The sequence below is a fragment of the Aethalodelphis obliquidens genome, unplaced genomic scaffold (genome assembly GCF_003676395.1).
Source record: "Aethalodelphis obliquidens isolate GAN/ISIS:26980383/991018 unplaced genomic scaffold, ASM367639v1 scaffold31, whole genome shotgun sequence".
Taxonomy (NCBI): Eukaryota; Metazoa; Chordata; class Mammalia; order Artiodactyla; family Delphinidae; genus Aethalodelphis; species Aethalodelphis obliquidens.
In genome coordinates, this window is record NW_020837975.1 from 2,817,699 (window position 1) to 2,840,202 (window position 22,504).

The following is a 22,504-nucleotide window of genomic DNA, read 5'->3' on the forward strand; positions in this document are numbered from 1 at the left end:
CCAATTTTCAGATTTCAAGTTCCATTTATTTCCAGATGGATTCCTTTTGTCCAGACATTTGAGTAAATTCTTGCTGGCTTCTGATTAATACAGATTCTTAAATTATTAAAGAAGTTCGAGTGACTACACAGATTACTGACTGTTGCCTGGGATAGGACGTGATACAGGAAAAAAATATATTGTGGGGAAATACCAAATAATTTTATTAGCCAACAAAACATTAAATGGAATCCTTCAAAGAAATGTGTCTGCCTGAATGTTTGCAGGGACTTGTCTTAAAGCAGCATGAATTAGGATGAAATAATTAGTATACACTTATTAAATGTGGAGATGCTTTATCAACATAATTTTTATAAGGTCCTTGTTAATAAATATAATAAACATATCTAAGAGATTCCCAAGTTAATATCTATAAATTAGATAGTAATTTAATTATATGGTTCAAACTTTTATAATAATAGCAGCAACCAATAGCATCTGTCTCGTTTACTTATAAGATCTGCTTAATTTGGCCAATGGGGTATTGAAACAAAATTTTAGTCCTATCTATCTGATGAGAATTCTGTTTTCAAGGATAGACCATGAAATAGAGGAGAATGCTCCCCACCCCTTTTTATGGGAATTGCATCAGATGATTTTTCCAAAAACTAAAAGCTAAAGTACGGCATTTGGGAAGTGGATCTTTTAAAGTATGTATTTTCTTGTTTGGATAATGAGAGATTGTCAGTAGAGCCATAGTAGATACTGCTGTGGTTTTCACTATCCGGATGGCTGGGTAGCCTATGTTGAATCAGGGCTCATAGCCATAATTACACCCTCCTCAGATCCCATACAGCCTGGTTACCGACTGGCTGGGAATCAGCAGTGTCCTTGAGTGTCTGTTTTATAAAGGAATGCCACCGAGGGCACGCGACAGAGTAAATAGCATTTGAAGTGGTGACATTATGTGATAATGAAAACAGGTCTTTGAAGTTTGGCCCTTCATTTATTTTCCCTTTCTTTTTAGGCACTTTATAATCAGTATTTACAGTTTAAAGAAACAGAAATTCCACCAAAGGAGACAGAAAAATCAAAAATTAAACGCCTGTATAAATTATTAGAGGTAAGCAGAAATTTCCTTTGTATTGTCAAATGTAATATTTTAAAAAAATTTTATTGAAGTATACTAGATTTACAGTGTTGTGTTAATTTCTCTTGTACAGCAAAATGATTCAGTTATACATATGTGTATATTCTTTTTCATATTCTTTTCCATTATGGTTTATCACAGCATAATGAATATAGTTCCCTGTGCTATTATATAGTAGGACCTTGTTTTTTATCCATCCTATATATAATAGTTTGTGTCTGCTAACCCCAAACTCCCAATCCATCCCTCCCTCACCCCTCTTCCCCCTTGGCAACCACAAGTCTGTTCTCTGTGTCTGTGAGTCTGTTTCTATTCCGTAAAGTTCATTTGTGTCATATTTTAGATTCCACATATAAGTGGTATCATAAGGTATCCAATGTTATCTTTAATAATATACCTTGATGTAAGAAACATAATTTTTTACGTCTTTGCTTCACATTAACTTTTTTGTTGTTGTTTTCTCTAGATTTGGATAGAATTTGGACGCATCAAACTCCTTCAAGGTTATCATCCCAATGACATAGAAAAGGAGTGGGGAAAGCTCATCATTGCCATGCTTGAGAGGGAGAAGGCTCTTCGTCCCGAAGTGGAAAGGTGAGTGGGGATGGCCTCTGCCCTGGGTGTCCAGTGGGAGGGGTCAGCCTGTGTCATGGAAAGAACTTAAGCTTTGGAGACCAACATTTACCTTTTTCATTCACTTGGCTGTGTGACCTTGAATAAGTCACTTAGCCTTTCTGATTCTCCATTTTCTTATCTAGAAACTCTTCCAGGAGGTTTGAGGAGGGATCGGTGAAATAGTGTTTGAAGAGGGCCTAGGTTGGTGTGTGAAATCTCATCTCGTACGATGGTTACGGTTTTAAAGCCAATCAGGATGACCCATGAGAATTTCTCCAACTGACTTTAAAGTTGCCAGGGCCTGGATCCAGAAGTTCATCCATACATAACATAGACTAACCATGAACTTATCTTGTTTCTTGTTGTATTTGTGGCTACGGCCCTCTTTCTACGGGGCAGTGAACCCTCTATTTGAAGGGCAGTGAGGCCGCTTCTAGAGAACACTTAGTAAATGCTAGCTTAAGTTCCCTCTCTGCTTTTTTGCCCTGAAAACATCACTGACCTTCATCCTTTCTCTCCCGCTACACCCAGCTGCCGGGGAAGGTCCTGCTTGGTCTTCAGGACACATTTGTTGGATGGATGTGTCTCTGGGGTAGTCCTTACATCCCAGCCTGACTTGTGGTGTGTGGGGCTTGTGTGGCCTGAGTCCATAGGGCTGGCCTTACAGCCTGGGGACCGGTGGCCCGGCCAGGCATCGCCCTCAGGCCCGACTGGCCCCACGCCGCCTCACTTCTGCAGTGCGGTCACGCCGTCTGCCTCTCAGGAGCTCTGACTTGCCAAGGTCCCAGCCTCCCCCATTTATGAGATCTCTGCACTGTCTGATCCTTTGGCTGGGAAGTCTGTTTCATCCCCTCTTCACTCCTCGTCTTTCTCAGATCTCGGCTTCAATGTAATTTCCTCCAGAAACTTTCCACAGTCTCCCAGGTTGGTTCAGACATCTTGGTGATAACCCTCCTGTTTATATGGATTGCTCCTTCATAGCCGTCATCTCCGTTGTAATTTTGTATTTGTGTCTGTGATTGGTTAAGGGCTGCCCATTCTACAGTTGTGAGCTCTAGTAACGTGGAGACAGATTCCTGTTTTTGTAGTTCCTCGTGTCGCCAACACTTAACACCCTGCCTGCTATCAGTATCCTGATGCTCTCTGCGCCTCCTCGTAACTTCCACATGGAAGAAATATGAACTAATGTGTTGAAGATACAGGGGCAGGTCTAACTTGTCAGGCCTTTATTAAATCACTGATGACACTGTTGTTAAAGCAGCATATTCTGTCTACATAACTAGATCATTAGAACCAGAACAAGCTCGAAATACCCAGGATGAACCTTTTATGGAGGAGATAATTCTGGGTGGTTCAGATGGGATGCTCAGCATCTCATCGGAAAGAGTAGAAAAGGATGCCACAGAAAGAGTATGCAGTAGATTTTAGTCGACAGAATAGCAGCTGGATTTTAATATATGTTAATGAAAGAATGCTATGGTTAAGAGTTCGAGGTCTAGGAGCCAGTCAATCCTGGATGAATTATTAGCTCAGTGTACAAGCCCTGTAATCTTAGATTCAGTAACCTCTCTAAGCTTCAGTTTCTTCCTTTGTAAACAGGATGTAATAGGACCTACTGCATTTGGTGGTTCTGAGTGTGTCTGTAAAATGATTAGTTAATTTCCTGGCATGTAACAATTGCTTCAGAAATGTTAGGTGCTGGCTGCTATTACTATTTGTGCTTTTCTTTTTACTAACTATATCTGACATGGCACTCTCAAATTTCCTTTTCTTGCCTTGTGAAAAGAACAGTATCTACCTCTAGGTGGAGAAGCAACAGTTTGGCCTTGCAGTGTTAGGGACAGGAAAATATTTAGGAGCTTGGCTGATTCAATGCCTTCATTTTTCTTGATGCAACAAGTTTTTTTTTGGCATTAACTCTGTATTGCAAAATAATAGCTGTGCAGCGTGGGAGTGTGTAAAAAACAGATGCGAAAGAGCCAATGATCTTAGGCCAGGTAATAACCTATAGGAAGGAAAAATAAGCACAGACAAATTAAATTTGCAAGCATTGCACTGATATTCTTCTTAGCACTTTGGCTTTTAAAAATGTAAAGTAACTTCAGTACGATTAGACCTAACATTCCTGGGAGCTCATCCTATAAAGAAAGGTAAACGGACAATTTTCCATTAATTTAACCTAATCAACAAACACCGTGGTGGTTAAAAAGGAAAAGTACTTTGCTTCTCCTCAAACTCATTTGTTTATAGGTGCTTGTAAGTATCAGTTTTTAACCCTGTGTTGTTCAGTACAGACCTGGCCTTTTCCAAAAAGCTGTGATCAGGATCTGATTGACTCTTTGTGTTCTTTTAGCTGACGATTTGCCGGAATAACCTTTTCTAATCGTACCTGGGCTCCTGGGAGGCATCACAGTTGTTTTTGAGGCAGTTGCAAATGGATGACTCTTGGTGAAAATATTTGGCAAGTCTTCTCCAGTGACGCCCCAGTCAGCCTGCCTTGTCCATACTTGTAGGGCTTTAGTGCAGGCTACAAAAGGCAGACCTCAGCTAGTAAACCCATGGCTCTAGGCGAGATTCTTCTGAATAGCTATCAGTGTATTATTTGCTGTGTGTTGAATATGCACGTTGGAGCATATTTAAGGAGCCATTAAAAGCTGTACCATTCAGCCGCCACTCTTCACCGTTAGAAGTAGCGCTTTTTGTAGACCTTCTACTTTTGAGTCTACTTTTAATGGTGGAAGAAAGAACATCATTGCAAGGATAAGAATGCACAGCAGTAGTTACAGTTACCGTAGCAGTGATTCTGTGTTTAGTAACACGGCTAGCACACGAACCAATCTTGATTCAAATGAAAATTTCCTCTCAGTTCATTGTGGTCCAACGCTGATCAATTCCTGCATTAGCTTTGGCAATGAATCCTTTGATGGACACAGGTATGGAGTCATTGGTGTGGGATTGTGTTTTTTCTTTTGGTGGGCTGCATTTTTCAGGGATGGCCAACTCTATGACTTTAGAGGGAGAGGCTTTATTTTATCTCGTTCCTTCTTTTAGATTGGACATGTTGCAGCAGATTGCCAGCCGAGTTCAGAGGGGCAGTGTCATTTGTGAAGACAAACTGATGCTTGCTCGAAACGCTCTCCAGTCTGTAAGTTCATTTCAGGAGCTGGTGGGATTGCAGTAGGTGGGTCAGTGTGTTCGGATGAACTAAAACTTTGCATAACGTTGGGTAGATTGGTCTACTGAAACAAAGTTTAAAGATTATGATTACTTTGCTTTCTTGAGGGAAAACATGTTTTTGAAGCAAAAGGGAAAACAGAGAAAATCCAAGTAGCTTCTGTTCTAATACTTCGAGTTTTATATTTGAGGCTAGTTTTGAAACTTGTTTAATTAATTAATTAATGTAGAATTAATATTGAGTTCTTTTAAAAATGCAGGATTCTAAAAGATTAGAATCCGGGGTGCAGTTTCAGAATGAAGCAGAAATTGCCGGGTATGTCCTTGAATGTGAGAACCTTTTACGCCAGCATGTAATTGATGTACAGATTCTTATTGATGGAAAATACTACCAGGCAGACCAGTTGGTACAGAGGTAAGAGTGCTTGTTGGTCAGCCCTGTCCTTCTGGGTGACTGTTTCATGGCACCTGCATTAAGAATTTAGAGTGTGACAATTTTATGAAATATTTCTTAAGCTCTTTTTTGTTGAAAATGTGTGTCATGTTAATTCTGTCATAGTTGGGTGTGTTTAGTAGGTTTTGTTCTTCAAAGGTAAGTAATAGAAAAAATTTTATGATACATATAATATTTAACTCTGTAGTAACTAACATACAGTTGAAATATTCATGTGTGATATTTGAAAAAGGGACAGTATGTGAAAATTATCTTTTAAGTCAGCATTTCAGTTTTCTGTTTATCTTATCATGAAAATGTTCCTAATAAAGTATTGGAAGAAATATATGTGCATAAACATCTGTATCTCTGAGAAGTAGGTTTGGGAGTAGGGATGGAACCTTTCAGGTTGAATACTATATATATTATATATGTAAATATCTAAATACGTGAGATATATAAAGCAAAAATTATAAATGATGCTTTGACCCAGTAAGTCCACTTTTAGGAATCTATAGTAATTCTAAATATAGAAAATATCTAAATAAATATAGGGAAAAAAGCCTTTGTTCATGTCAGAAATATTTTATAGTAACAAAAATTTGGAATCCTACATGTCAAATAGTAGGAGAATGATCATATTATAGTGTAGTAATTGTGTTCATTATAAAATATAGTTATAAAAATCGTGATAATATGCAGAGTACTTATAGTACAATATTCAGTGAAAAAAATTGTGATGCAAACTTTTATCAATGTGATTACAGTGACATTTTAAAATAGACATTATTTATTTGAGCAGTTTAGGTTTATAGAAAAATTGAGTGGAAAGTCCAGAGTTCCCATATCCCCCCTCAAAGCCCCTTCTCCTGTTAGTAACGTCTTGCACTAGTGTGATGCATTTGTTACAGCTGATGAGCCAATATTGGTATGTTATTGTTAATTAAAGTCCCTAGTTTACATTAGAGTTCACTCTTTGAGAAAAATGCCTCTTATATTATAGCTTATCCCTTTTGATTTTCTTTTCAGGGTTGCAAAACTGCGTGATGACATCCTGGCCTTAAGGAATGAATGTTCCTCAGTGTACAGCAAAGGCCGCGTGCTGACAGCGGAGCAGACGAAGCTCATGATATCAGGAATCAGTCAGAGTTTAAACTCAGGGTTTGCACAGACCTTAAATGCCAGTCTGAACTCAGGGCTGACCCAGGGTCTGACGCCTTCCCTGACCCCATCCAGTGTGACCTCAGGCCTGTCATCAGGGCTGACTTCTCGCCTGACCCCATCTGTCACTCCTGCATATACACCTGGCTTCCCATCAGGATTAGTTCCAAATTTCAGCTCAGGAGTGGAGACAAATTCCCTGCAAACTCTGAAGCTGATGCAGATCCGAAAGCCCCTTCTCAAGTCGTCTCTACTGGATCAGAATTTAACAGAAGAGGAAATCAACATGAAATTTGTTCAGGATCTTTTGAATTGGGTTGATGAGATGCAGGTAAAAATATTTACTTTACCTGAATTTCAGGCTTTATTGCTACCAGTTTCTTTTTCAAACCTTATATCTTTCTATTTAAAGGTGCAGCTGGACCGCACTGAATGGGGATCAGATTTGCCAAGTGTTGAAAGCCATTTAGAAAATCATAAAAATGTTCACCAAGCTATTGAAGAATTTGAATCTAGCCTCAAAGAAGCTAAGATCAGTGAGGTATGTGAATTTGAAATCTGTATGTATTTCATCCCAGCTTCTGTTCTCCTCTTTCTATAAAAACCCTGTTGCAACAGGGTAAACGATACATTGCTTGTGAATCAGAATTCCTTAAGATTCCTAACCTTGCCATCTTTTTATCCCATGTTATAGATCCAGATGACGGCACCTCTTAAACTAACTTATGCAGAAAAGTTGCACAGATTAGAAAATCAGTATGCAAAACTCTTGGTAAGTTTTTTTAACTTCCTGTTCCCTTTACCTCTATGTGGCAAAGACACGATTCTTACAATGATTCTCCTTGTAAAGAACACATCCAGGAATCAGGAACGGCACCTTGATACACTCCACAATTTTGTAACTCGTGCAACTAATGAGCTTATTTGGTTGAATGAAAAAGAAGAGGGGGAAGTTGCTTATGACTGGAGTGAAAGAAATACCAACATAGCCCGGAAAAAAGATTACCACGCTGTGAGTATGACTTCTGTAACTAGATGTTAAAAATGCATTTCAGGTTTTATCATTTTCTAACATATTTCTTGCTTGTTTCTTTAAATTAGGAATTAATGAGAGAACTTGATCAAAAGGAAGAAAATATTAAATCAGTTCAGGAGATAGCAGAGCAGCTGCTTCTGGAAAATCACCCAGCCCGATTAACCATTGAGGTAAGTCAGAAAGTGTAATAGTCACAGTGGAATACAGACATTTGATTATTACCCTTCAGATTCTTCTATTGTTGATAAATTGAAAAATGCAGACTATCAAACTTCTATTATAACCTGAATCAAAAAGAATGTTTCTGACAGATCATACTGATTTGCCTTCAGTTCTGCTGAAGTGTGTCACCCACTCATCACTTCCAATAAAGGTACTTTGTCAACCCCTGTGGCCAAAGAGATGTAGTACAGTAACTGTAAAGGACCTTGACTTGACAGGCGTTGAGGTTGGTATTTCTTCCTAACCATATGACACTGCCCCAGCGATGTAACCTTACTCGGTCCCATTCACTTACCTAAAATGGGGGAAATTGCTTCTAACCCATAGAGTTGTGTGAGAAGAAGAAGAATGTACTCTTACTATTTAGTTCAGTTCTTGGTACACAGTAGGTTTTCAAGAAGTACTAGTTATTATTATTTAATTTACTAATTGTATTCATGATCCGGTTTTGTGAGGTGTTTCCTCAGGGTGTAACACACACATTTCAGACCCAGAAGGGGAGGGTTGACCTAGGGTTTATCAGGCTCCCTGTGGGGTGGTGGGGGGTGGGGTGTGTTTACTTTTGGGGCCTGATATCTACTGGTTAGAGTTAGTGACTGTCTGAATGTGCAGGGGGTGATGTAAGAGGGCGAGAAGCATGTAACATGGACAGATGTGGTGTATTTCCAGAGGAAGAAAAATGAAGCTATGCTTACAATGGGACACGCAATTGAAGAAAGGAATCTGAGAGTCTTTGTTCACTGAAATAAGTCTTCGTGACACAAAAGATTCATAAAATTCTAGGCCTCACTTGGTGGTCTTGGGAATATTATAGGTGACCTTCTTTCATATAAAAATGTGGTTTTCATCCCCAGGAAATGCTGCATAGGAATGTTAAAGACACAGAAGGTAGGGTGGCACCAGGGAAAGGAAATTAGAATCATGAAGGGTCTGGATATACTTTTCTATGATGATCAACTAAAAGTGGGATAGATATTCTTTGGAGTAGAGGAATGAAAGCTGTTAGGAAATACGATTGTAGGTTGAGAATTTTGATGGGAATGGAAAATGTGGATGTGAACCTGATTACTTTTAGGTAGAGCTGTTAGTCTAATTAACTGAAAGTCTCTGGAACAATAAAATTAAGCCGTAGTTGTCCTTATGATTCCATGGGCCCATCCAGTGTCTTGTGGGCAATGGATAATAGTTAATTAGTAACTCTTTTATATTTTATGTGAAAAAGAAACTAATAATCTGACCATGCATGATGTATCTTTTATACTCAAGTAGCTTAATTGGAGGGAGCAGGTAATGTGATCCAGATGTGTTGCCAGATTTCCAGTGCTGCCTTATGCATTCCACCCAGAAAGCTGCGTGGACAGAGCTCAGCAGGAGTGTTTTTTCCAGGAGGAAGGACAGGCTTACATAAGACAGTCATTAGAGTATCAAGGGCGCCCTCTTCCGGAAGCCAGTGAACTGAACCTTAAATATGAAAGCGTGTTTCTTGCATATTTTCTAGTAAGTAGGTGTCTTTTCTACAATATTTTTGCTCTCAGGAAAGAGATACCAAGTGGTAAATAAATATTCAAGTAAAAACGTATGAAATAAAAATTCCTAGTATTATCTTTTCTATTTTTAAATTTTTGGCCGTGTTGGGGTCTTCGTTGCCACACGTCGGCTTTCTCTAGTTGCAGTGAGCAGGGGCTAGTCTTCGTTGCGGTGTGCAGCCTTCTCATTGCGGTGGCTTCTCTTGTTGCCAAGCACGGGCTCCAGGCACGCGGGCTTCAATAGTTGTGGCATGTGGGCTCAGTAGTTGTGGCTCACAGGCTTAAGTTGCTCCACAGCATGTGGGATCTTCCCCGACCAGGGCTCGAACCCGTGTCCGCTGCATTGGTAGGCAGATTCTTAACCACTGTGCCACCAGGGAAGTCCCCCTAGTATTATCTTGAATGTAATTCCAGAATTACACTAATAAGGGATTGCTTATGCCCTTTTCCACCCTCCCCAAACAGTCCCAGTAAAAACAAACAAATAAATCACCCCCACCCCTGCCAAGAGCTTCCAGACTAGTTTTGGAAGCAAAGACAGAGAAAACTACAGACCATGTATTTTTGTGTCAGGAGGGGTATTTTATGATCCAGTAATAGAAAAATTCAGAAAAAAGAAAGATGAAGGAAAATGTCATGAAAGAGGCATATCTGAAGATGCCATATAGGCAAGTGTTGGCAGGTGGAGGGTTGGTTTTCTAAAAAGCTGGGATAGCTTGCATCCATTTCTAATATTAAAGAGGTTTTCATGGACAAACAGCCAGAGCTAGCTTTTTCCATATATTTTAAGAAAAAAATGTCAAGAAGCTAAAAATTTGAAAGAAAGTGACTGGACTGATTGAAAAATTTATATTTAAACTTTTAGGGCTGGCTTTGTACAACTGGAAACTCATAGTTTAGAGGGACATTTGACTACCCCGATTTTTCAAGTCTTACTCTGTTAAAGAATTCTCATCATCTATGTAGACACTAGAGTCTTTTATGCTTGAGAAGTAAGTCGTGTGTCTTACTGTCCAGACGGCAACAGTGGCTATGTTTTACCTGTCAGGCCTACCGAGCGGCGATGCAGACGCAGTGGAGCTGGATCCTGCAGCTCTGCCAGTGCGTAGAGAAGCACATAAAGGATAACAGCGTTTATTTCGAGGTATGGAGGCAGAATCACCATGTCGATCGATGGTATTGCAATTTTGGCTGAGTTACAGAAAACATTTCCATAATGTACGGTTAAGATGCATGTATGTAGTTCAGGGGAAAGAAACCAAAATGTTTTCTTTGTAGGGTATAGGGATATATGTTCTTCAGGGTAAATGGAAGCATTCTAGTAAGGAAGAAATACTTTAAAAATGCTTAAAATGTCAGAAAATCTTTAATTTGTCCATGCTTCTCTTATTAAGGAACTGTTTCATTACAGAGAGCTTTCTTTCTGTTCTTCAGAAATTTTAAAATATTCTTGGAATTTCACCCCTGATTAACAGCTGTTTGGACCCTAAAGTGAAATAGAAGTTCAGTCAAAATAATATCGAACCAAAACCACAGTATACAGAGAAACTTTGTTATATATATATGTATATATTATTTTTCATGTTCTTTTCCATTTTGGTTTATCATAGGATATTGGATATAGTTTTCTGTGCTATACAGTAGGACCTTGTTGTTTATCCATCCTACATATACCGGTTTGCATCTTCTAATCCGAAACTTGCAATCCATCCATCCCCCCCCACCTTCCCTCCCCCTTGGCAGCCACCAGTCTGATCTCTATAGACATAAACTTTGGACAGACAGTTAGAATTCATTCATCATCATCCAAGTTCAAGAATTGGTGTTTGGTTAAAGGAATGATTTTGGCTAAGTTGTCTTGTGATCATATTCTGTTCCCATGTAGGAGGGGTCCACACAGGGCTCTGGTACTCGAAACTAACAACTCTGGGCTTTGCTGACATTACATACACTTTAACTGCCAGTTTTCATCTTTCCTTAGTTTTTCAATGATGCCAAAGAAGCCACGGATTACTTGAGGAATCTAAAAGACGCCATTCAGCGGAAGTACAGCTGTGACAGGTCCAGCAGCATTCACAAGCTGGAGGACCTCGTTCAGGAATCAATGGTATGAACAGGAAAACCTGCAAGTTTCATCAGTGATGTATAGTGAGGACTAGATTAGTGCTTTATTATATTTTCTATGTGCAGAACTTCATGTTTCATTGGTACTCTTGATATTTCTGCCTCAATCAAGCATTTAAACATTCAGTTTTAGTGTTTTTTGGTAACAAATACAACAAAAGTGTTTTTCATGTGATTGCCTGAATATTTTAAAATGCTTTCACTGTGTTGTGTGTGTCTGTGTTTAGTCATTCATTCCATAAATACTTGTTAGCATTTCTGTATCCCAGACACTATTTTAGGTGCTGGGGATAGAACAGTGAACAAAACAGACAAGAATCCTGCTTATATGCCAGGGATGGGGCTCAATAAACATGATAAATTAGTAAATATACATAGTATGTTAGATAGTGGTAAATGCGAAGGAGGAAAGAAACAACCAAACAAAACAAGGGAAGAGAGATGTCAGCGCGGGTGGGGAGGGATTGAAAGCTTAGACCAGGTGGTCAGGGAAGATTCTTCTGGTGAAGTTCGTTTAGACAAAGCCCTAAAAGAACAGAGTGCACACGTTTTTACTTTTAAAATCCATCTGATTTATTCCCTAGGAAGAGAAAGAAGAGCTTTTGCAGTATAAAAGCACAGTCGCAAGCCTGATGGGGAGAGCAAAAACAATCATTCAGCTGAAGCCAAGAAATCCTGACTGTCCACTCAAAACTTCTATTCCGATCAAAGCCATCTGTGACTACAGACAAATTGAGGTACTTTAACTCCTAGAAACAGACCAGATTCTGGCATTGTTCATATATTTAAAAAATGAGGTCATATTGCTCATTAGTGGTAAAGTTTTCCACCTCAAAAATACAAAAAAAATCCCAAGATTGGATGTGGAAAAAGATGAGTACCACAGTGACCTCATCTTGTTATTCTGTTCTTCTTTTAAAACCAGATAACCATTTTCAAAGATGATGAATGTGTTTTGGCGAACAACTCTCATCGTGCTAAGTGGAAGGTCATCAGCCCCACTGGGAACGAAGCCATGGTCCCGTCTGTGTGCTTCAGTGTCCCTCCTCCAAATAAAGAGGCGGTCGACTTTGCAAACAGGTTTGTGCACACTAGCTCCAGATGTAGGCCTGGCTGTGGAATTCTCTGAAGGTTAAAGAAACAATCAGTGCTTTGACAAGGCTCATAGGATCAAGAGGACCTAGAACTAGGAAACCTAGTATATGTCACAAACACAAAGAAAAATTGTAGCATGTGTTCAGAGGGAGTGGAAAGGCTGAATCTGAGTTTTCTTTCGTATATTTCAGAATTGAGCAGCAGTATCAGAACGTCCTGACCCTTTGGCATGAGTCTCACATAAACATGAAGAGTGTGGTCTCCTGGCACTATCTCGTCAATGAAATTGACAGAATCCGAGCTAGCAATGTGGCTTCAGTAAGTATAAATCTGCACATCCACCTAACCTGTCCAAAGATTTGGGCCCCTTGTCTCGAGGGGTGGGTTTTGTATTTTCTCTGGGGTAAGATGGAGTCGAGCAGATCCATGATAATAGTCATTCATTCAATGAATATCTGTCCTATGTCTGCTGTATACGAGGCATCTTCTAAGGACTGGGGAATCTGGAAATCCCATACTTCATTCAGGGCTTACATTTTCATTGGGAGACATGGATGGTATAGTGTTTGGGCATATAGAGATGGGTGTAGTTTGATTTCATTTATTAAATTTTATAGTCTTGTTTTTTCTCATCTTTTAAAACCTAAGATTGTAAATGAAGAAAAAATTAATTTCCAGTGGTTTTCTATTTATGACTATTAACATAAACTCATGTCCCATGAGACCCACTTGAGATCTGTCCTTTTGAAATTTTACTCTTAGTTCTATAATGGATCACTGGTCTTCTTTAGATAAAGACAATGTTACCTGGTGAACATCAGCAAGTTCTGAGTAATCTACAGTCTCGTTTTGAAGATTTTCTCGAAGATAGCCAGGAATCCCAAATATTTTCAGGTTCAGATATAACACAACTGGAAAAGGAGGTTAATGTGTGTAAGCAGTATTATCAAGAACTTCTTAAATCTGCAGAAAGAGGTAAAGCATGGGAATCCTTGCCTTTTTTTCTCCATGGGTGTTTAGTCCAGGCTATTTTCTGCTATCAGTGGGAATCTCAGTCTTAGGTATATTTTGTCAATCCACCTGTAATAGGTAGAAGCAATGATTGGAACATTAAATGCCTGTTTGAGGTAGGAAGATTCAAGGAGGGATTCAGTTATTTCCAAATGATGAATTAATAAAAAGATGTCAACCAAGTCGTATGACAATGAATTCTTAGTGTATCTACTTTTAAACATTTTCACTGTTTTGCAATGTAATGTTCAGAGTGATGATCTTTTAGTTTCAGAAAAGTTTCAATTATTTTTCCGTATACCAAACTTGGATTTTTTAAAGACTTTTTCTTAGAGGAGTTTTAGATTCGCAGCAAAACTGAGAGCAAAGGGCAGAGATTTCCTATAACCAAACCTGAACTTTATACAGGGGTTGAAGGAAAAGATTTTGTCTTGTTAACTTTTGTTAAATATAAATTTTATTCCAAACACTTGATATAACTTAGAGACCAAAAAAACTTAGTAGTAATACTCTATTTAAAAAATTTTTAAGCATTAACATAATCTTTACCTTTCATTGTAAAGGATTTAATTTAGTTTTTATTACTAATCTGCTACTAACATAATTCACATTTTTGTGAACACAAAACAGAGCAATATATTACTTTCCTTAGACATCATAAATCAGATATTGGTACTTTAAGTGGCGTTGGGGAAATTTTATTAAATCTTCATAAATTGTAATGTCCACGATTTCAAGATTTATATCCTTGGGGTGGATTTGTGGTGATAACTGGTAACATTAGTTTGACTAGCTGTGTTTTAGTAGTAGTAAAACTGCCATGTTAAATCATGAACGAGAACATCCAAAAGATAGAAAATGAGGTATTTTCTAAACATTACATTTGTTTTCACAGAGGAGCAAGAGGAATCAGCTTATAATCTCTACATCTCTGAAGTCCGAAACCTCAGGCTTCGGCTTGAGAGCTGTGAAGACCGTCTCATCAGACAGATCCGCACCCCCCTGGAGAGAGACGACCTTCGTGAAAGCGTGTTCAGAATCTCAGAGCAGGAGGTAAGGCTGAGAAGCGCGTGGGGACAAGATTAGCACAGATTACTGTCTTAATGACCTTTACTGTCGACTCTGCGACCTCTCACACGCTCCCTTTGCCAGGGGTCACTTGGTGAGGTCTGCCTATGTACTTAACGCTGATGGCAGACGAGGATTCTGTAATGCAGTTCTCTCTCTCACTTGGGTAAACACAGGAACACGTGCTTTCTCACCCATTTATGTGGAGGCTGCGAGGGCTTCTCACAGTTTCTCACCTGCTCGATGCGCAAGCGCTGAATTAGATGTTTGGGCCCGAGGAGATGGACAGTGAGGGAATGATTGATTATGAAACTTGACTGCTTTGGCTTCATTTCTTTGATAAAGTAAAAGTAAAGAGTATGTAAATGTCTTGCAACTAGAGATGATCATACTAAGTGAAGTAAATCAGAAAAAGACAAATACCGTATGTTATCACTTACATGTGGAATCTAAAATACGACACAAATGAACATATCTACAAAACAGAACCAGACTCACAGACATAGAGAACAGACTTGTCGTTGCCAAAGGGAAGGGGGGTGGGGGAGGGAAATACTGGGAGTTTGGGATTAGCAGATGCAAGCTATTATATATAGAATGGATAAACAATAAGGTCCTACTGTATAGCACAGGGAACTATATTCAATATCCTGTGATAAACCATGATGGAAAAGAATATGAACAAAATGTATGTATGTGTTTAACTGAATCACTTGGCTGTACAGCAGAAATTAACACAAAATTGTAAATCAGCTACACTTCAATTAAGAAAAAAGAATACGTACGTGTTTAAGTTAAGGGTCATAATGGGAAATGTGTATTTTTAAAGTGTTTGAAGAAAGAGACACCATCTGGAGTGATAGCCTAATCCTCATGTTTGTTCTCTGTTGTGTAGAAACTAAAGAAAGAGCTGGAGCGACTTAAAGGCGATTTGGCCACAATCACGAGTAAATGCAACGACTTTTTCAGTCAAGCGGCCGCCTCTTCCACGGCTCCCACCTTGCGATCCGAGCTCAGCGTGGTCGTCCAGAGCATGAACCACGTCTATTCCATGTCCTCCACCTACATAGAGAAGTATGGAACCACTGCCTTAATAGAAATCATCTAAACTGGCTTCATAAAAGTGCCACTTATATATATAGGCTGTTTAGCCAAAAATGTTCATTTTTAAGAATACAAAACATTTTTCTTAATAGCAAATATATTAAATATTTCTGTGGACTTATGATGCATCTTCATGCTGAAAGGGAATGTGAGCTTCAGAGACTAGAGCATTAATGATCTTCCCACATGTTGCCTGTAGTTTTGGTAGCTCAGCTGTTGTAGCCTATAGGACTTTCCTCCCAGGCTTGGTCTAAATTAGGTTTGAAAGAAGCCCCTCTGCTGTTGGAATCTCCTGCTGAAGACCACTGTGGGGGCAGGACATGGGTTCTGTTAGAAGACAGTTAGCGGGATGTTAATCCTTTTTTAAAAATTTTATTGAAGTATAGTTTGTTTACAGTGTTGTGTTATTTACTGCCGAGTCACCTCTACAGAAAAAGTGATTCAGTTATACACATATATACATTCTTTTTCATATTCTTTTCCATTGTGGTTTATCCCAGGATATTGAATGTAGTTCCCTGTGCTCTACTGTAGGACCTTGTTGTTTATCCATTCAGTATATAACAGTTTGCATCTGCTAACCCCAAACTCCCACTCCATCCCTCCCCTAACCCCCCCCCCCTTGGCAACCACAAGTCTGATCTCTATGTCTGTGAATCTGGTTCTGTTTCGTAGATAAGTTCATCTGTGTCATGTTTTAGATTCCACATATAGGTGATATCATATGGCATTTGTCTTTCTCTGTCTGACTTACTTAGTGGGATGTTAATCTTGTAATAAAAGTGTCAGTGTCTCGGGATGAAGAACATGCTGCATCATGCACCCTCATGGTGCTTTGGGACTGTATTGCGGGAAAATAAACACTTACCAAAAGGGGGTGTTGTTTAATTCTCTTTTTCAGGTTGAAAATTGTCAACTTGGTGTTAAAAAACACTCATGCTGCAGAAGCCCTTGTAAAATTCTATGAAACTAAACTGTGTGAAGAGGAAGCAGTTATAGCTGACAAGAATAACATTGAGAATCTAATGAGTACTTTAAAGGTATGCCTTTCACTGCTGGCTATTTTTTAAGATTATCCTTTAAAAGTATTTCTCTAGCACTTGGCCCAGGTCTTCAGACATCAAGCATTAAATATTTGAACTTGAATACATTTCTGTCCATTCCATGTCCTGTCTCTGTAGTACCATGGCTTACTGTAAATGAGTGTGTTCATTCATTTTTAGTTTGAGGTGAGTTCTTTTCATTTGAAGTTTGGATCTTTTTGACAGTAGGTTTTTATAGTCTGTTCATGTCGGCGGCAAGAGGAGTTGAAGCTAAAAAGTAAATTATTGGTAGTAGATTTTCTTGTGGAAAGAGGCAGTTATTTTAAGAAATCAAGGTGAGTAAAGTAGTTAAGAAGGAAAAAGGCTGATAGTTATACTCGTCTGTTTCTCTTCTTCCATTTATAAAGCTCTGAGTAAAGATATTGTAAACCAATTGTGAAAAGTTTTCTCAGTGATTTTTTAATGCATGTGTTCATTTTTAAACAATGAGATCAGTAGATATTTAAAAAACAAACAATGAAAAAGACTTACCGAGGTAGCAGACTTGCTTATGAAAAAAATATATTTTATTTTATTGATATGCAAATTTCGTTAGACTGAACTCTATAAAACTGTTGGTTTTTTTAGGTCAAAGTACAGTCAAATATTGGCAATTTTATAAGGTTCAAGCTAATGTAATATTTTGTATATGAAAGATATTCTTTCCATTGTCTGATTTTATAGCAGTCATTTGTAAATGAATGGTAAAATTAGGTGAATAATGTGTTTACACAATGAGCGGTTGATATGTTTTTGTAACTTTATAAATTGATCTATTTTAGCAATGGAGATCTGAAGTGGATGAAAAAAGAGAAGTCTTCCATGCACTGGAGGATGAGCTACAGAGAGCAAAGACCATCAGTGATGAGATGTTTAAAACCTACAAAGAGCGTGACCTTGACTTTGACTGGCACAAAGAAAAAGCAGATCAGTTGGTTGAGAGGTGGCAGAATGTTCATGCTCAGATTGACAACAGGTTAGCACTCTTTTCATTCAGTTTTAGCTCAGATTTAATCTCTGCATTCTGGGTAAAGTCTAAATGTATTAGGCTTTTTACTTCCATATGTAATTCATTCCATAGAGTTAATTTCCATATGTAGTTAATTGTGTTAATTGCAAGAGCTCTGTCCAATTACATTTCTTTTTTATAGGGTGGCCTTTAGTAAGATATTTAACTTCCAAGTAAGTTATTTTTCTGTTCTGTGTTATTACAACTGTTTATGTACTCTGGCATTTATATAGTTAATCTACTTGCCTTTTCTGAAGGAAAAAACAATGTATTCTCTAATTATTAGAGAATTCTCTAATTATTACCAGTGATAATATCAAAATAACCATAACTTAGTAAGAGGAGGGTGGGTCATGCATTTCCTAGGGCCGGATGTAGCATCTATACTAGACAGGAAGCGTAAAGAAACTGAAATGTCCTAATGCTCATTTTAATCAAAGAGACAAGAAAGTCAAAATCATTTGCCTACTGACTGAAATAAAAAAGTGAAAAGAAATGGGATGGTTTTGGGGGCTCATCTTAAAAGAAATGGAATAGTGTTCCTTCTCATTCATTTTTTATGTTTTTATTAATGCAGCTAAAATGCGTTTATTATATAGTGCCATTTGTGAGAAATAAATTATGTTTAAATATTTAGTATCTAATCTCTAAAATACATGATCTCTAGGTTTAATGTAGTGGTTTTAAAATCATAGAAACTGGGGTGTTTAATCACAGTTCCTAGAAAGTACCTTCTGAGTCCATGTTGAACCATTCATTGCTACCATGTCATTTTTTCAGAAGTGAACTGCCATTGCTGCAAACTTTAGGTCTTCAAGACTTGCTGATTGATAATTATTATGGTTAACTTTCCAGTTTTCCTGCTTTTTAGCTTTAGTCTCTCGGGCTTGTCCCTAGAATAATCAGTACCGATAAATTGCGCAAGTCCTGGAGAAAAAGAATTTGTATTCAACCCAAGGCAGTGTAGGTGCCCTTGGAGATGGGCCTGGGATGCTGTGGCCTCGAATTCTCGACACACCCCTGTTGTTGTGCTTAGTGCATCTTAGGACAGTAATACTTTGTCCCTCCCTTTTTTCTACACCTTCCACCTTCCTATTGGTTACTCTTGGAAACCGTGACTATTCCTTTGTTAACCTCTTAGGTTACGGGACTTGGAAGGCATTGGGAAGTCGCTGAAATACTACAAAGATACCTATCACCCTTTAGATGACTGGATCCAGCAAGTTGAAACTACTCAGAGAAAGATTCAGGAAAACCAGCCTGAAAACAGTAAAACCCTAGCCACACAATTGAATCAACAGAAGGTGTGTAAACACAGTTCCTTGTGCTAGGGTTGTGTCTGCATTTGGTCACTCAGACCTTGACCTTCCTTTCTCTTGTTAGTAAGATAAGTCAGCAACTATTTCAAGGAAGGCAGGGAATAAATCAGAAATGTTAAAAATTTACACTCAAACCTACATCCATCCCTTATTTTGATTTAAGAAAGTTGCATGTTGCGACAGTTCAAGTTTCTAATGATCCTTTAATCGTAGGTATGGAAATCTCTCTGGTACTTTGCTGGCTGCAATAGTTTCATGGGATCCTAAATTTAAAAGAAAAAGTGGTTAGTCATAGAAAATTAAACAGCCACATGTGACCAAGAGTTAAATGCTTTGAGATTTTTGTTCCATCTTGAGGGGCCAGTAATTTCTAGCTCTCTTTAGATCAGGATTAGGTGGGGGATAAGGGTTTCAAGTCTACTTGTGGATAATTCCCATGGAGTTTAGTAATTTCTGCTTTGGAAGCCTCATGAGGGGGTGTCACATAGTGGCTTAATCTTGAAAGCTTGGACTTTACCCAATGAGGCAGATGACATTAAGTGCAGTGGGATAGAGGGAATTCCCTGGCAATCCAGTGGTTAGGACTTGGTGCTTTCACTGTCGAGGGCACAGGTTCAATCCCTGGTTGGGAAACTAAGATCCCATAAGCCATGTGGTGCAGCCAAATCAATCAATCAATCAATCAATAAAGGCTACAATTAAAAGAAAAAGTGCAGTGGGGTAGAGAGCTGTAGTCTTAAGTGATGTAGATATTTCTTAGTGCCTGAGATCTCAAGTTGTTGGATAGCATAGGGTTCCTTGTCCTTTTTCTCCTAACCTGTGTGTGCTTATAGATGCTGGTGTCTGAAATAGAAATGAAACAGAACAAAATGGATGAGTGTCAGAAATACGCAGAGCAGTACTCCACTGCAGTGAAGGTGAGAAGACCAGTTCCTTGCATCAGATTTCATGTTCAGATATTCAGGGAGGTGCTTCTACGGTATACTTTTAAAGCCTTTGCAGGTCATTCAGTCTGTGTTAAAAAGTGAAACAGAGAATCTTCACTTATCTGTTAATTCTTTATGAAAGTGTGAGTCACGTGATGACTCCTGGTTCTTTCATTCTCTCTCTGTGTCACACACGTGCACAGCCTGGCCACACCCCCATGTGCACCAGAATAAAATGTAGCTCTATAATCCGCCTCTTACCATTTTGCTTCCCCTCTCCCCTCCTTGCTGGAGTGTTCCATGCAAGTATTGCTGGAGTACTCCATGGAAGTATTGCTGGAATATTCCATGGAAGAACGTCTACCTTGTGCTCTAAGTCACCACACCTCAGCTTCACCCATTCAGATCTGGAGTCCCATTTCCTAACTAGAGGAGAGGGAGGCTGAAAATAACTGGCACGCTGTCCCTATATGTCTCCATGAACTCCTAAAGAGACTTAGGAACTTTCCTGGCTACCCTAAATGTTTCTGATTTTTATTACCACCTTGGAAACATGTCAGGATTGGATTGATTCTTGAAAATGTAGTTTTGCAATGTTTTCTTGACTTACTCAGTGAAAGTAGATGCCCTTTCTCTGCATCAAATCACTATAGAATGAAGGGTTAGTGCTTTGCTTTAATTAATCTTACCATTTCCTTTATACAGGACTACGAATTACAAACTATGACCTACCGGGCTATGGTGGATTCACAACAAAAGTCTCCAGTGAAACGCCGGAGAATGCAGAGCTCGGCAGACCTCGTCATTCAAGAGGTGATACCCGTCCAGAGATGGGGAGGGTGTAAAAGAGAGAAGCAACATTTTAGCAATTTTACATTTATATATTTGTATTGTGGTAAAATGTCCATAATAGAAAATTCACCATTTTAGCCATTTTTAAGCATACAATTCAGTGGCGTTCAGTACATTCGTAATGTTGTACAACCTTGAACACAATCCATTTCCAGAACATTCCATCATCCCAAACAGATGCTCTCTATCTATAACAATGCATCTTATTAAGGGTTTTAAAAAACCTTTGAAAATCTTCATTCAAGATGAATGAATTGCAGAGAATAATAAATGTGTATCATGATCAAATTTAGAAGAGGATTGCCATCACTGTGGTTTGCACAGCAGTAATCTCGTTCCTACTCGGTTATCATTGCTGGGGAGTCGTGAACTTCCCTGTCCCATAGACTAGTTAATATTTTAATTATTACTCAAGTGTTCATTCAGCTCATTTAGGGCAACTGGAGATTCTGTTTTTATTTTTATTTTTCCTTACTTGCAGTTCATGGACCTGAGGACCCGGTATACGGCTCTGGTCACCCTCATGACACAATATATTAAATTTGCTGGGGACTCATTGAAGCGTCTGGAGGAGGAGGAGGTAACCATTAACCATGGGCAGGTTACTGAAAAGGAGCCACGAGAGGGTTTCATGATAAACTCACGTGGTTGAGAGCTGATGTATGTGATTAATTACAAAATTACAGTGAAAAACAGTAGAGGCGTAGGATTTTTTGGTTTGTTATTAAGATTCTCTCGAACTGAAAAACATTACAAAAAAAAAAAGGAACAACCTTTTTGGAAAAAAAATTTTTTACTCTAGGTCTCTAGTATGAGAGCGTTAATGTCGTTAAGTGGTTCTATTTAAATTATGGAATGTTGGCAGTTTAGCAGAATGTTTTTCAGTTTTCTCACAGTTGAGAAGTATTGTTCTTTGAAGTATAGTTACTACTGTTATGATATCTGCAGAAATATTACATAAACACATTTTTTTATGCATTTTAAATTAATTTACATCTTCAAGGATTTAAAACATGAAAGCCATTAAGTTAGAAGTAGCAGGTGTTTATACAAAATGGTAGTACTTTTTAAGAATTGTGGGGGGGGTTATTTTGTTTTTGTTTTTAGCTTTGCCAAAAAGATATGGTGTATATTAAAAAGACTAAGTACCATTCTAATTTGGAGAACTTCAGTGCCTTTGATTATGCATTTAAAATATATTCAGAAACAGAAAGAATAAGGAGTTATTTATGGAAATATATTTTCATAAAACGCTATTGTATCTAATTTTGAAAGTATGCTCTGCTCTATTATCTTAATATGCTTTCTGTTCCTAACCTCAGAACAGACAAAAATAGTAAACCAAATGCTGTAGTAAGTAAATTGTGGGGCATTAGCCATTTAAATTAGACCGTTGTTGAAATTCTGTAGGTGACTGTACTTAGTTTAACTCCATTCATATAATGAGAGAACCAAAATGGTAGTAAATGTCTAATAGATGTTGCTTTCTTAGTTTCTAAAATTATGACCGCTTTTGTAAACTACTTTTGTCTGTTCAGAGTTAATAGTTTTCGGCAACTAAATCACTAACATGGCTACTTGCAAGTCTTTATAACTAACTTCCTTTGGGTTTAGAAAG

The 22,504-nt window shown here is 38.4% G+C and overlaps 1 protein-coding gene across 23 annotated transcripts in view; it reads left to right on the plus strand.

Moving 5' to 3' along the window:
- Positions 1-22,504, plus strand: part of DST (dystonin) — a 497,966-nt gene that overhangs the window by 316,090 nt on the left and 159,372 nt on the right. For 19 of the 23 annotated variants that reach the window (XM_027126879.1, XM_027126873.1, XM_027126884.1 and 16 more), the window contains 23 exons: positions 1,007-1,102; positions 1,596-1,723; positions 4,796-4,889; positions 5,179-5,333; positions 6,381-6,843; positions 6,925-7,053; positions 7,207-7,284; positions 7,363-7,524; positions 7,614-7,718; positions 10,345-10,440; positions 11,278-11,403; positions 12,005-12,157; positions 12,346-12,500; positions 12,707-12,833; positions 13,307-13,490; positions 14,422-14,579; positions 15,490-15,668; positions 16,600-16,738; positions 17,563-17,756; positions 18,931-19,093; positions 19,942-20,025; positions 20,740-20,847; positions 21,368-21,466. In XM_027126879.1, the coding sequence (XP_026982680.1) occupies positions 1,007-1,102; positions 1,596-1,723; positions 4,796-4,889; positions 5,179-5,333; positions 6,381-6,843; positions 6,925-7,053; positions 7,207-7,284; positions 7,363-7,524; positions 7,614-7,718; positions 10,345-10,440; positions 11,278-11,403; positions 12,005-12,157; positions 12,346-12,500; positions 12,707-12,833; positions 13,307-13,490; positions 14,422-14,579; positions 15,490-15,668; positions 16,600-16,738; positions 17,563-17,756; positions 18,931-19,093; positions 19,942-20,025; positions 20,740-20,847; positions 21,368-21,466 (3,375 nt within the window). Of the gene's footprint in view, positions 1-1,006; positions 1,103-1,595; positions 1,724-4,325; positions 4,678-4,795; positions 4,890-5,178; positions 5,334-6,380; positions 6,844-6,924; positions 7,054-7,206; positions 7,285-7,362; positions 7,525-7,613; positions 7,719-10,344; positions 10,441-11,277; positions 11,404-12,004; positions 12,158-12,345; positions 12,501-12,706; positions 12,834-13,306; positions 13,491-14,421; positions 14,580-15,489; positions 15,669-16,599; positions 16,739-17,562; positions 17,757-18,930; positions 19,094-19,941; positions 20,026-20,739; positions 20,848-21,367; positions 21,467-22,504 lie in introns of those variants that run through there. The other 4 variants (XM_027126875.1, XM_027126871.1, XM_027126883.1 and 1 more) reach the window with 4 other exon arrangements.